At 38.2% G+C, this 15,060-nt stretch overlaps 1 protein-coding gene across 1 annotated transcript; it reads left to right on the forward strand.

Moving 5' to 3' along the window:
- The first annotated feature begins 5,511 nt into the window (after positions 1-5,511).
- Positions 5,512-9,043, forward strand: LOC145432416 (uncharacterized). Its single transcript, XM_080309276.1, has 3 exons — positions 5,512-5,563; positions 7,495-7,650; positions 8,068-9,043. The coding sequence occupies exons 2-3, from the start codon at positions 7,525-7,527 to the stop codon at positions 8,299-8,301; spliced, it is 360 nt and encodes a 119-aa protein (XP_080165402.1). The 5' UTR covers positions 5,512-5,563; positions 7,495-7,524; the 3' UTR covers positions 8,302-9,043.
- Positions 9,044-15,060: the final 6,017 nt, after the last annotated feature.

Raw genomic sequence — 15,060 nt, forward strand, 5'->3', positions numbered from 1 at the left:
GTGTTTTTGACTGCAGATCAACTAAGGCTTTCATGTCTCCCATAGAAACAACATTTGCAGTAAATAAATGAACAGAAAAAAAGCTGATGGAGTTTGATCACAATCATTATTCCGCGTATTTCTGAACCACACATTATCTCTCGTGTGTTGTTATTAACTCTGACTAAATTATCATAATATTCTCCTTTTTTTTAAAAAAACTTTTAACACCAATATTTTAGATAACTCTCAGTGATGACAACTTTTGATGATAATCATAAATTGCTATGATGTTTGGATAAACATAGTTTAGTACATATTACATGTCATCGTTTTTTCATTGAAACACTCTAATTTTCGACCTGCAATTAAATTTTTGCCCAATTTACACTGATTTATAAAAAGCTGCAGAAAAATTACACTTTAAATTGGAAAAAAAAATGGATTTGATTGTTAAATCTCCAACAAGCGATGTTTTCATTTTCTCTAGTATTTGTGTTTCAGCTGAAGTGAAACACATTAACACTAATGCACAAAGATCTTGAGCTACCCCTCATTTCTTTATATTTTGCTTCCCCAGAGCGAGACTTTCTAGTACTTTAAAAATAAAATCTTGAGTAATAGTTCTCCAGGTTTTCTAAAATGCCTTTCATATTTTTTTCTTTGGACTTTAGCTGCTTTTTCTCTCATTATCAGTCAAGTCCTTATACCTGAACATTGTAACAGGATTTTTTTTTGTTAAGCCACTTAACACTGACATATGAAAAATTCAAGCTTACAAAATGTACCTGCTTAATCAGTATTAGCAAAAAACTGGCGTAGTGTGCAGTGAGTTCTTAAAAAATCTGAGGAAACTGGAAAAGTGGATGACAAAAAGATGATTTAGATCTAGAGCGGATGAACAGCATGTAAATGTGAAGTGTCTACAAACACACCGCCAATGCAGAGTGGGATCATCTTGACAGAGAATGCAAGTAAAGCAGCTAGCATTAAAAAAAAAAGAGCTTTGGATGTTTACTTAAGCCATCCAAGAAACCTGGAGAACTATTCCTGAAAACAAGAGTTTAGTCTGTACTGAAGAATAAAGGTGGTCATACCAAATACTGACTTTCAGTCTTGATATGTTATATATCCTTATATCCTGTATTGTCATTTCTCTTTGCATATTTGTGTTTCAAAAAATCTTTGCCACTAATTCCCATTTTCACAGCAAATACCAAGAAATAATGGGTGGCTCAAGACTTTTGCACATTACTGTAAAATACTCAAAGACAGCACTATGAAGGTGTTAGAATGATCATCAAGAGTAGATAATTTCGTACAAAATAACCATACCTCCCTTCATGACATCTTTCACCTTCTGTCTATCTTGATCTCTGTTTCTCCCAATAACATTTAAAGGGTCTCTCAACATTCAAGACAAGAGGTCATCTGACAGGTTCCACTGCTCAGAAAAATGGAGCAGGAGCAAAAGGTCAAGGATTTCTGCCAGCCAGACAGCAAGTGGGTGCTGCTCTTCTCTGACCTGCTTTTTCTTCTTCTTGATGTTAAGTGGAAAGACTGGGAAAATGAACAGACAGTGAAAAGCTAAGAGGAGAGGATAGTTACTGAATAGTGAGAGAGGAGTGAAAAGGTGAAAACTGAAGTGCACAGAAAAAAGAGAACAACAAAGGGGAAGGAGAAGAGGGGAAAGGATGAGAAAAACACGAGGGTTAGGCTGGGATGTAGACGACTAAAAGACTTCATCACATTATTATGTCATGGAAGTAAATGAGCAGCAAATTACAAATGAACAAAGAAAAAAAACTGTTAAATCAATCTAACAGAAACTCTCTGTGGATCGGGACTCAGGCGATTTGGGATAGGAATTCGATGTTTTTCTACTGAAAAGCAGGTATTGATCAGGATGCCTCTAAGATGCTTCCCTGTGGAGGTTTTCCTGGACCTCTGCCTACTGGGAAGAAACCTTTGGGCAGACCCAGCACACTCTGGAGGTATACACATACTATTTGGGAACATCTCAGGGTCAGATCCCAGAATTATTGACATCATGGTTGAGTATTGAACACAGACTAGTATCACTGTCATTGTCAATGTTTATTTTTCCTCATATCTGGGTCTTCCACATGTCTCTCATCTAACACTGTTGCACAGTTGCAAATACACACCTGGTGCTGCTTGTACAAACAACCATACTTGACTGGGGATGTCTGGGGATATACTCTCATATGCTGTTCATAAGATAAACCCGGTGTCTGCTGTTACTGCATGTATCTAAATGGCCTCAGTTAAAGGCCCTGTTTGTGAATGATGAAGTGTCACTGAGCGCTCCTTTAGATACATAAACTGCAGTCGGGCCGTGGCAGAGACAAATGGATGGACTCTGTTACAGGTACTTCTGCTGCTGTCCACTAACCTTAGAGTACAGCGCACAACATGCATGAATGCACTCACATCACACACAGTGACAGTCACATACATAAAAATCTAAACACGATGCAAACCTCTACAGAGAGCACAAATATACTACACACAGCAACCCCATATGGGTATATAAACACCTCGAGGATGCTTGCTCATGCGTAGATTACCAAGCACACACACTTCAATACAGCTTGATAAGAAATAACTTCACATACGCACTTTTACACTGCAGCAGCTTCCTCATCTGCAGCTTTTAGCTTAGCTACGAGTCCAGACTCAGATAATCCACATGATCGATGCTGATGAAGAAGTGAACAGGGGGAAAAAACACACATAAAAAATAAAAAATCATGTCTTTTTATTTCTGTTTCTCTCTCAGTCCCTCCACCCACCTTTTCTTTTTTTTGCCAGTATGTAGGCATATATGACTCCTTGTTCGCCACCCTCAGTGTGTACTTTATTGGAATAACTACCTTAAAGCACTGAGTAAATAAAGAGAATACATTACCTGACTCTAATAGTGGTTATTGGAAATGTAGCTCTCACTATAGATTATTCAGGCGGCCAGCTATGGCGTTATTTTTGTGCCACTATTCTGAGCGCACGTAAAAAAGGTTTGCAGGTGCAAGTGTTGCATTTTGAGGAGAAATTTATTTTGAGCGAAGAAAAGCTGAATTTGAGTGAACAAAATTCATTGCTGCATGCAAAAAATGTATATCCGTGTTTGCTATTATCCATATACACACGCACAATAGCAGCCCCTCTCGCTCAGTTTTTGTATTTGCGCTCGCAATGTGTCGCTCACGCTCTCAACATTTCTGCCCGTGCACGCTCAACTCTTTCTGTACACCGTTATATTTGTGCCACAAAACCAGCCAATCACAGACTTGGATGCAAAAAAATCTGATTGGCTGTTTTTGTCTCCAATCAGCTCGAAAGGACGAAATGCAATATCCCAGAATCCATTTCGTCCAAAGCTCAAACGAGGCAGTGGCGGAGGAACACAGAGTGGCGGAGTTTGAAATATTATTCTTTCTGGGACACAAAATAAACTTTTAAGATATTTTCATGTTAGAATGTAGCTGTGTGAACTTCAAATATCTGCTCGATTTATCAAGACATCACATATTTGCACAAGTGCTCCAACGTTTTCGGAGATGCCTGTTACCCACCAGCTGACGGGAACTCGGGTTAAACATAATATATAAGGCTGAACTGACAAAAAAATCACCAACTACACCACCAGGTATTATTGGAAAAACCATAAAGCCTTTGAACGAAAACAAACGCTGTTGTGACAGTGACGTACACTGTTTTGTTGGTATATATGTATGATTTGTATCACCTTCATGTTTCCAGCTTTACAGCTGTGGCTCCAGCAAACATCAGCTGATACTAGAAATTAATTTTAAATAAATTCTAACAACAGCTGATCAATTTTGAACGTGCTGCTGTTGTTGTTTAGCGCAACATCCGCTGGTTTCCTGTTTCTGGCGCAAAGTGGGAGATAAACAAACAAGAGAGACGATCAGCTGATCATTGATCAGTTTCATGATTGAAGTAGCAACAGGAGAGGGAGGGAGAATGAGGAGAGAAGAGGCAGCTAAGACACAGAATAACTCCAGCTTTGTGTCTTTTTTATTCTCGCTGAAGTCTTTTCCCCTCAATACGGATGTATTGTAATTGGTCCAGCCCAGAGTTGATTATTACCAGCTGGCTAATCCACCACCTTTCATTGTTTATACCATTACAAAAACAAACAAACTAACATAAAAATGAAAAATCACCATTGGCCCACCGGGCAAATGCCGGGTAAATGCCCAATGGCCAGTCCAGGTATTCGGTCAGCTGGTGGGTAACAGGCATCTCCAAAAACGTTAGAGCACTTATGCAAATATGTGATGTCTTGATAAATCGAGCAGATATTAGAAGTTTACACAGCACCATTCTCGCATGAAAATATCTTAAAAGTTTATTTTGTGACCCACAAAGAGTAATATTTCAAACTCTGCCACTCTGTGTTCCTCCGCCACTGCCTCGTTTGAGTTTTGGACGAAATGGATTCTGGGATATTGCATCTCGTCATTTCGAGCTGGTTGGAGACGAAAACAGCCAATCAGATTTTTTTTGCATCCAAGTCTGTGATTGGCTGGTTTTGTGGCACAAATATAACGGTGTACAGAACGAGTTGAGCGCGCACGGGCTGAAATGTTGAGAGCGCGAGCGACACATTGCGAGCGAGCGCAAGTGCAAAAACTGAGCGAGAGGGGCTGCTATTGTGTGTGTGGATAATAGCAAACACTGAAATACATTTTTTGCACGCAGCAATGAATTTTGTTCACTCAAATTCAGCTTTTCTTCGCTCAAAATAAATTTCTCCTCAAAATGCAACACTTGCACCTGCAAATTTTTTTTACGTGCGCTCAGAATAGTGGCACAAAAATAACGCCATAGCCAGCCAGCCATCTCTCCTTCAAAAATCATTAAACTTCTTTGCTCAGCAAGCACACACACTAAACAATCTAAACAATAAACCTGTAAACAACTGTGTAATAAAAAGATGTGATTCGATTGGAGCTTAGTGGAAACAAAAACAGAAGAAAAAACTATAAACACAAATACTTTAGCGATTATATGTATCTCTCTATGCATGAAGCTTTATCTCATCTGTGATTATTTTTGACACTGAATCATTTCAATGGTTTTTTTTTACTTTTCATTTATTTATTTATCTTTTTGACCATCATAAAATCAATCAAACCCAAATCAGGCTTTGAGGCTGCTTCATCTAGACTGCATTACTTTCTTAATTTATTTATAACATATATATCAGCACCGTCAGATTTAGCCTGAAGGCTAGTTTTCATCTGGCACACTGAAAAAAATGCAATAGGGTGGTTGTTGAATTTGCATAGAATTACTTCATATATCCAGCATGACTAATTTAAATTTCACATCTAAACATATTTTTGTCTTTTAATTTTCACATATTCTTTAAGAATATTGATTCTTTTAGAACAAATCATGTTGAAAAGAAACAAGTTAGTCGTGTTTTATCCTCAAGCTCCGCCCCCTGGAAAGGAAAAATCGGCTGCGCTGTCTGCCATTTTTGTCTCTCGCTTTGGAAAATCTACTACCATCTGGAGTTTTACACTTGAAGGTAAATAAGATTTTAAAGCTAACACACCAGTGAGAACGAGTGTAGACCCTTTATATATGTGGACTTTTACTGGGTGTTGTTATTTTACAGGTATGTGGGCTGTTTATCGAAAACCATGAGAGGCCAATGTTAGCTAGCTCCAGTTAGCTAATGGTAACCGAAATTATGCGATAAGCAAATTAGTAATTAACATATATAATGTGAGTTAATATTGTTTCTATATTCTTTCAGTCTAAATTAACAGACTATTACAAACTTGCATCGGTGTCTGTAGTAAGTGGTGGTACCTGCAGTGTCTTAACCATTAAACAAGCTAATGTAGGGCCGGGATATGACTAGTTTGTTGAAACATGTCTGCTGCCAATGTGACTGCTCACACACGGTAACATTACCAGCACATAGCCACAGCCGCTATAAACATGCTGAAAGGTCAATCTAGCTTCTGTAGTCAGCAGCTGGAAGACTCAACACAGACCCAAGATTCAGTGTAACGGTTATCTAAATGTTGTGTGTCCTGTTTGTAAGCCCAGAAAAAGAAATTAAATAAAATGACGACCTTGAGCTTCAAGCTAATGTAAGCGTAATGCTATAGCATAAAGCGACTAATGCAATGATGAGGTTGTTAAATTAGTAAAAATACAGTAAATATATCCAACATGAATCATTTATATTTTTGGTCTAAACATAATTAAGTCTCACGCCTTTCACTTGTTTTAGAAGGATGTTCAGTCTTTTAAAACCAGTCATATCAAAATAACAGAAAATAGTTATGTTTTCTGTTGAAACTCCACCCCCCAGGGTGTGTTTTGCGAGGGAAAATTCACTGTGGCGGTCCGCCATTTTTTGTCTTCGCTTCGTTTACGTTTGGTGCTGAGCTTTACTTTGTCAAGGTAAACTGAAAACTACATGTTTGAGAGGAAACGAAGAGAACATCCATTAGATGGGGAAGTTTTTCTCATGAATTGCTGTTGAGCAACATAATGTAAAAAACAAGTCATTCCTTAAGTTAACTAACGATAATGCTAGCTTAAGCTGCGGGACAATATTATGTGCATTAGCTTTTTTTCAGTGTGTGCCCAGTCACATCCGCTTGTTTTTTCTCAGTGAATACAGACTAACAAACTTGTGTCCATTTAGTTAACTGGTTGTACCTAAAATGTTTTAGTTATACAGTTAAATAAGCTAGTTTGCCATGGGGTGGGCTCTGTGTGTGTTGGGGGGGGGGGGGGGGTGTCTTCACTAAAGTCGGTTTATTTAGGGCATGACACCTATGCAGTACTCATTAGGAGAGGAAGTGCATGACGTGGGGCTTTATTTCATGTTCTGGGGCAGTGAATGTAATCTACTGATAACATGTTAAAGACACACAAAAACCCAACAAATTATTTTAACTGATTTATAGAGAGACTGAGAGGAGGGCTTAAAGAGATAAAAATAATGACAGTATAAATATGTTAAATTTATTTTTTCTGTATCGATATATGGTGCTTATCCCTGCTGAAGGGCAGATTGGTGTTGCTTCAGAATAATTCTCTAGCGCTGTTATGTAGAGGTGTTACTGTTAAGGTTTTAATAACATTATTTTATTTACTAGTGAAGATTTGCATATGTTATCTCACATTCTGTAAGGTAAATTTTCTGGAAAGGTCAAATTAACTAATTTAACTAAGTATTAATGAAAGACCTTGATGTGTATATGACAATAATAGATGTAGTTTCTGGGTCATTTGGCAGAACTGCAAAATGGCCAGAAGGAGGCAACTGCTGTGGTTGCAAACAGGCTTTGGGTGGTTTGGAAGTAAGGGCAACTATGGAACTGCTCAGCAACATGGGACCCATAGCTAATAAATAGTAATATAACTTTGTGTGGATGTAACCTTGTGAGATTTGAGATTTTGACAGCATTTTTATGTGACAACTTCTCTTTTTAGATAAATGCAGAGTTTAAGCGCATTACCACCATGCCACTGCAGTCCAGATTACTCTCGCAGATAGATGTGCTATCTGACAAACTAATAAAGGTCTTCAAAAGGCGAGGAGGACAAATAGGAAGAAGACTTCAGAACATTCTGGAGCCCACGGCCCAGGTAAGAAAAAAATTAATTTGTGTATACACTTTAGGGAAAATAATAATTTTAACAAAATGCTGCTTGTCACTCTATGCCAGGAGTATGTTGAAAATCACCTGGGATTTTCACAATTTACCATGGGTGCGTTTTTTTTTCTTTTTCTTTTACCTGCATTTTTCTATGTGTGGAGTTGATAGTTGAACACCTCTCTGTGCTCTGACAGTATTCTGCTTCTTTGCATGGAGATTTCACTTCATTACCTTTTTAAGCATTCTGAGGACTCAAATCACATGCTGTAATGAATCCATTTTTGTTCACCTAATGTGTTAATGTTAACATTTTTTGGAATAGTGACACAGATTAAAATAAGATTTGGTATAATGTTCTTTGACCAGTGTTCTGTTTAATTAAATTTTGGAATTCTGCATTTTCTAGGCCAAAGATGAAGCCATTATCCAACGATCTAATAAGGAAACAACCATGGGAATTTACATCATAAAGTCAAGAGATGCCAATGGCAGCCCTGAGGACATCGGGATAGTCCTTGAAGGCCAGAGAGTCTGGCAGGATTTGGATAACTATACCCTAGCAGCTGCAATGCTGTTTGGACTAATGTACACTTTGAACCTCACCTACCCACTGGAAAAGTATACCTTTGAGGTATTATAGAAACTGGTTATGGAGCTCAAAAGAAACAGCCTTTCAAAGAAGGCCCAGGTTTTCAGGACCAGACTGTACAATTGAACAGTTTTCCAGTTATGATGTGGGAACAACATGTTTACCTCTTCAAATATGTACCATCCTTTCTTTTAAGCCAGCACTGGTAAAGTTGCAGGACATAGTGAAACTTATTTTTCTGGCACTTTTCAACTTGGGGCCTTTATTACTGCAGTTTTCACTTTTCAAGCCATGACTCTTTTAAAAAAAAATTCAAACTTTGAATGTCCATTTTTCTCAATGGAAATGGTGCCTTGCACCAATTTCACCAGTTTGCAATTTTTTCCCCAAGGTGCACCACTACAAACAGATTGCATCGTCTAGTATTAGTGATTGTGATGTTTAGTGATAGAAGCAAGCCAATACTAATCAGTTTAGGTCTCTTGGTTTTGTGCCTGTGGGTTATAATGTTATTTTAAGTCTCTTCTTTGTGTCATTTTAATATTTACACCCCTGTTGCCATATTACCTTATGGCTCTTACATTTAAAAAACTATTTTTTACATAAGCGCGATGTCATAAGGCCCCACAATGTTGAATTCAGGTTACAGCAGATAACTTTGAGGAATGTTGTGGAATGTTTTTCAAGAGATGCATTGTACAAATATGACTCATGTATATTTTGGAAGCCTGAATTGAAAGTCCATTGTTACAACTGTGTAGTATTTTCAAAAATACAGGTCATTGTTCAAAAATGTTTTGCTTATTTCTTTGATTGAAGAGAAAGTGTACAGTACATACAATAGGATCAGCCTTAATTTAGTTTTATTTATTGAACACTCAATTATATACTATATTATATTATATATTATATATTAGAAATTTGTTATAAAATAAAATAAGCTTACCATAAAATAATCTTGTCAATATAACACATAGTAGTCCAATACAATTAACACAAAAAGTTCATGTCTGATAAACAAGTGGTTTCTATAAATATTTGACTGGAATGAAAAACATAACAACAACATAAAAAAGTCATGTTTGTGTTACCAGAAAAATGTGTGCAGGTATAACATAAAAAACTAAGGTTAACCAAACATAACTTAATTTCGTGCAACCGATTACAATAATTTTTTTACGTTTATACCACTGATTATTTTTTTCAGTGCAGGCTGATACAAGTAAAGAGAAACAAACTCACAAAACACACACAAGTAGTCCAAGTAATATTTCTTGCAGTTATCAGCGACAGTAGCTCGCTCCGCTCTGTTAATCGCTCAGCAGTTTGCTAAGTTGTGACCAATAAGAGGTAAAGGTTGCTCTAAAGACACCTAATTAGATGGGATCTGAACTATCAGTGGAGCTTAAATGAATTACTGTGTGTTTTTGCCTGGCGTGTGTGTGTGTGCATGTGTGTTTGTAAGTGCCCAATTAATGTGCACATCTTCTGCCAGTGTCAGTATCATGTTGGCAATTAAAACAACATGACTGAAAGCAAAGATGCTGTCTCAGAGGACCCAGAGCAGCGAGCACGGAGATGATATTATTAAAGATCTGTGAAGCAGCCGTGGAGCCACTGTTGCTCAAGGCAGAGACACTTAAGCCCCAAAAAGCAGTGTTGTCTTTCAGGTTAAATGTTGTCCCTGAAGCAAAAAAGCTGACATGTTAAGTTATTTTTACTTGGACTGTGAGCATATTTACAGGACACACGGAGAGACACTGTGAAAATGCGTCGCAAGAGTTGGCAGCAGATGAAACGAAGACGGTGGGCGCTGGGGGTTTTTTGTGTGAAAGGGTTCATTTTAAGGCAATAGATCTTGCTCTTGGCAACATGTTTTGCCTGCTGACAGGCGCTGGATATGATGCAATAAGTAATCTTTCCTCTCCAAGAGCTCTCGCTCACTCAGTCTATCACTCTCTGTTTCTTGCTCTGTTTTCAGTTGCCATTAACAAGGTGCCACAGGCAGCATGGTCCAAATTAACACCTACTGTATATTAACGTGATCTTCTGTGGGAATTACTGCTGCATCCAGCCGCTGGGAGAAATACTCTCACAGCATCTATGTGGTATTTTTCATGAAGAACTCTGAGATAATTAACCGAGTATTGATGTTTAAATCCAAGCTCAACAAAAATAAATAAAAAAATAAAAAGACTGCAAGTGAAGGTCAACAATTTAAGAATGTTTCTCAGCGTTAAATTGCAAAGACTTTGGGGATTTCATCATCTACATTATATAATTAGGCGATTTAGTAAATCCAGAGAAATCTCTGTACACAAGGGACAAGGCTAAAAACCGATACTGAACGTCCATGAACTTCTGCCCTCAAAGGGCCCTCTATTACAAACAGGTCTGATTCTGCTAATTGTGAGTCAATTCAAGTCAGGTCAGTTAATTTTTTTACTCCCAGTTTACAGCAACGGTCACTTCAAGGTGATTTTCTGATTGTTGGGGTTTTAAATCTCCAAACAATGCTTTCGCTGACCCCCACCTCTTTTAGGATGCACCCAGCGAAAATCCAGCATGTGTGAAGGAAAATGATAAAATGGATTTGCTTAGTGCTTTTCTACTATTACCCAGCACTCAAAGTTCTTTTTACTACAAGTCTCAATGAGCCAGTCACACCAACATTCATACAAGAGCTTGGTTCTATTCCCTCGTCTTGCCGAACATTCACACACACACACACACTCACAATCCGATGGATGCATCGGGAATTCTGTACTTTCCCAGGCATACTTCGCCATGCAGACTGGAGGAACCGGGTAGCCAATGGGGAACTATCTGAGTGGTAGAAGACCGTTACTACCTACTGAGCCACAGCTGTCCCGCTAATAGATTAATAGTTGCAATGGGGACACCTTAGCAGGCATTCCTAAAAATGCATAATATTAATAGTGAGAAATGCCTGATATGAACTCTTTTTTTTTCAAGTCAGGCATTACTGATTTCAGCAAGACAATGCCAAGCATTTATCTGCATGAATTCCAACAGCATCCTCCATGGTGAAAAGAGTATGACCCCCTTTTACTCCAGACAAAGCAGACCATGAGCTGTCGGGCAGCTGAAGTGCCGTTTTAAGTAAAAATAGGGAAATATTTTTTGCTTTGACAGCTGTAGCTATTAGTAGAAAAAAAACCTTTAGAGATTGTTATTAAAAGGGTTGATGAAATACAGCTGTAATTCTCTTGAGGAGAGGATGGTTAACACAATAGAACTTACTGGACAATTAATAATTTCTGTGCTTGTCTTCCTGCCCTCTGATTTAAGGAAGTGAAGTTTGTTGGCAAACTGTTTGTAGAGAGAAAAGGTGCTTTCTTTGTGGCATAAATAAGGAAGTGAGCATTTATTTTCATCAGTCAAAAAGACAGACAATTTTTTTGAATGATTTCTACCTTTAAAAACTCTTCAAATGATAAATAACATTTTGTTGGTGGATAATGGCAGCTACGCCTGTGTTTGGTGAATGGTGGGTGTCAAGTGCCTTGACGCTGAGTTCATCTCCTGTAGTGTGCGGTCCAAAAACTCCTGTTTTGTGGAAGTGAGTTAAAGACCCTTCAACTGTCTCTCAAAATTCAAATATTAGTATTTGGATTATTAGTGGCTCAAATCACATTATTTTAACAAGACATTGACTTGACAGGCATATCTATTGGGTTAAAAAAAAATATATATATATATATATATAGATAGATAGATAGATAGATATATATAGATATATATATATAGATAGATAGATAGATAGATAGATAGATAGAAATCAGTCCCCGCTTTTACACTTGTTTTGTTTATTTTATTTATTTTGTGAGTATGCTTGCAGACCACTTCATTAGTTACAGCTTGCTAATACTGGGCTGAACCCCCGTTTGCCACAAAGTGTTGGAAACATTTCTCAGAGATTTAGGTCCATACTGACATGATAGTATCCATGATGGAAATCTCCAGTTCCACAACATCCCAAATGTGTTCTGTGGGACTGAGATATGGTGATAGCAGAGGCCATTTGAATACATTGAAGTCATGTTCATGGCACGTTACCCTGCACATCAAACGATCTGTACTCTGGTCATAAAAAGAATGGTCATGGTCAGCAACAACACTCAGAGGCTATAGACCCCAGGACTTTCCTACCTCTTTACTGCCACGCTTTCCTCAAACCAAATCCCTCTTTAAACTCATGCATTTGGTAGACACCTGTCAATGTTTGTACCTGAGACTGACTGTGTCTGTGACACACATCCACCTCCAAACAGACAGACAGATACAGCTGCTAAAGTCAAAACTGCCTTTGTGATTCCTCCTGCTACAGTAGACGTGTGCACGCACACACATACACACAAACAAGTGCAAAGTCATAACTGCCTCCAGGCAAACTAAGAGGGGCTTGTTCTGTTTAGAGTGGCCTTCTTCAGAGACTGTGTCACGCAGTCACTGTTTGTGTCACTGAGGCATGTTTGGTGCAGAGTCTGTCCACTGTTTTTTATCAGAGTTTTAGCCGAACATCACTTATTGAAAAGGAGTGCGCGATCCTCTGGGAGAAGAGGAGCAAACAGAAAGGAGAACAAATGAAGCGGCGGCAGCAAATGTTTGGCGCTTGCTGAAGGAGAGACAGAAGAGTTCTTTCAAATTTCAAACGCTGAGGTGAAGTGTGTAATACTAACAATGGGGTCCGACTCTTCATCTCTCTTATACTTTTGGGTCTTTTGTTTTTTTTTAAAGCAGAAAGTGGCAGAATGGATTAGATATTGTTTGCTTTTACATTCTTTTGTGTTTGCTGTCCTTGAACACATGTCCTCCATCACTGTGATGAGTTATTGTGAGTATGCTAGCGTGAGCAAGAGACAGTCTCATCCATCAACATTTGGACTACCCTATGAAACAGGAATGTTCTGTTTTTAACTAACCTCTGTTCTAAAAAGAAAAGAAAAGAAAACCCATACCTTAACAGACCCAAATCCTCATTTCTCCACATCAGAGGGGGGTTTTGTGGCGTTATTTCTCAGAGCCTCCGGTGTGTGATGGGCTGTGGGATGTGAGATCCTTGAAAAAACTATGACAGATCAAAAAGACCCTGAAGTAGGAGGGGGCGAAGCAGAAACGTGTTGTGCTGAGTGCTCAGTCATATCCATGTCTCTCTTACTTTCTCCTTGTCTTTTCCTGTTACCATTCCCTTTTAAGCCTTCACCCAGTCTTCTATATCTTTGGGCTTATATTAGATTTTGTATTATGTAAGTCTTCTTTTTCTATTTTAGTTTCTGCTCATCCACTCGTTTCTACAACTCAGCATGCTTTTCTTTCTATAATTTGCCTTTCAATCCACTTAGACACTGTTTCGCTCTGTTCCTACAGAAGCAAACACACCACCAGAACTAACATGCAGTAGAGCCTATACATTTTTCCACCTTGTGTTATACTCTAATATAATGCCACTTTGAGCTTGTCCCTCGTTCACAAGAGGTTACCACAGTGGGTAGCTCTACATGTTTGATTTGGCAGATTTATTTATTTTTTTTTTTTACACCGGATGCCCTTCCTGACTCAACTCCAGAGGTGTTTCTACGTCCTTCCAGGAAGGAGAGGTGTTATCCTCACACCTAATGAGGTCAATCAGAAGGAGAATGCTCTGACGGCTTGATTGGCTTTATATAATAACGCTGACCTTCATGTGTGTTTATACATCAAATGATGTTCATGTACTTTATGGATTTATTGAGAGAATGATCATAAACAGATCAAACACCGAACTGCTGTCTTTACCTGAAGTGGTAAAATTATTTCCGCTTAATTCATGTCATTCACTGCTGGGTTTCCTTTGAATGCAACCTAAACACGTTGGTTTATTTTCCGTTTTCCATTTTGAAATCCCTCACAAGCTAATAAACTGACCTTAGATAATGGTCCATATTTATTAGTGCAAATTGTGTGTTTAAAATGTTTCTTTTCTCAGTACACAGTCCAGGCTTAGACTTTCCCACTGGGTGATTGAAAGGGACTGCTGTTTTCAGTCATGTGGTCACCTCTTTTCTCATGACCAAACCCCTGTTTAGCCTTTTAAATGTCCAGTGTTTTTGCTGCTTTGCCTCAAAATAAACAACTTAAATATCAGGGGGAAAAAGAAGAAAAAAGAGGTAGTAATTAATAATTAACAGCAGGTCTACTTCTTTGTTTACAGTTTATGCACTTTCCAAATTACTGTACCACCTTCAAAGAACTTGTTTAAATAAATGTATGTTCAATTTTAAGTGCCAGATGTTTGATCTACCTGTCTTGATCTATCTATCTTTCCTTTTTTTTTTTTTTGCTTAACGCTCCATATAAACTCTATAAATGTTGGATATAGCATGTGCTGTTAGAGGACATGGGTCATAGTACTTCTCTGTGTTTAAGAAGAGCTGAAACAACTGATTTTGGCTACTCTCTAACCTACAGTATACTGAAATGCTTCTATAGAACCAGCATCAAACTACAAAATAAACCAGAATCAGCTAAATTTCACAGTTTTAGTCTTGAGGGCAGCTAAAGCAGTAAAGGCTAATCCCCCTGTTACCGATAGACTAGCATTTTATATAAGCATCCTCTCCTCTCCTCTCCTGCTGGGTTGAAGGAAAGCTCCTGCGTCATCACAGTGCACCCACATACCTATATTACATTTAAGATTCCCAGAGTGATTGGGATTAATGCACTTCCACAACCGATTCCTTTGATATTACAGCATAGTTCAAAGAAGGTCATCTACTTCGTAATCCCATACAGCAGGAGCAAAATGTA

Source organism: Astatotilapia calliptera, chromosome 12, assembly GCF_964374335.1.
Source record: "Astatotilapia calliptera chromosome 12, fAstCal68.1, whole genome shotgun sequence".
Lineage (NCBI taxonomy): Eukaryota > Metazoa > Chordata > Actinopteri > Cichliformes > Cichlidae > Astatotilapia > Astatotilapia calliptera.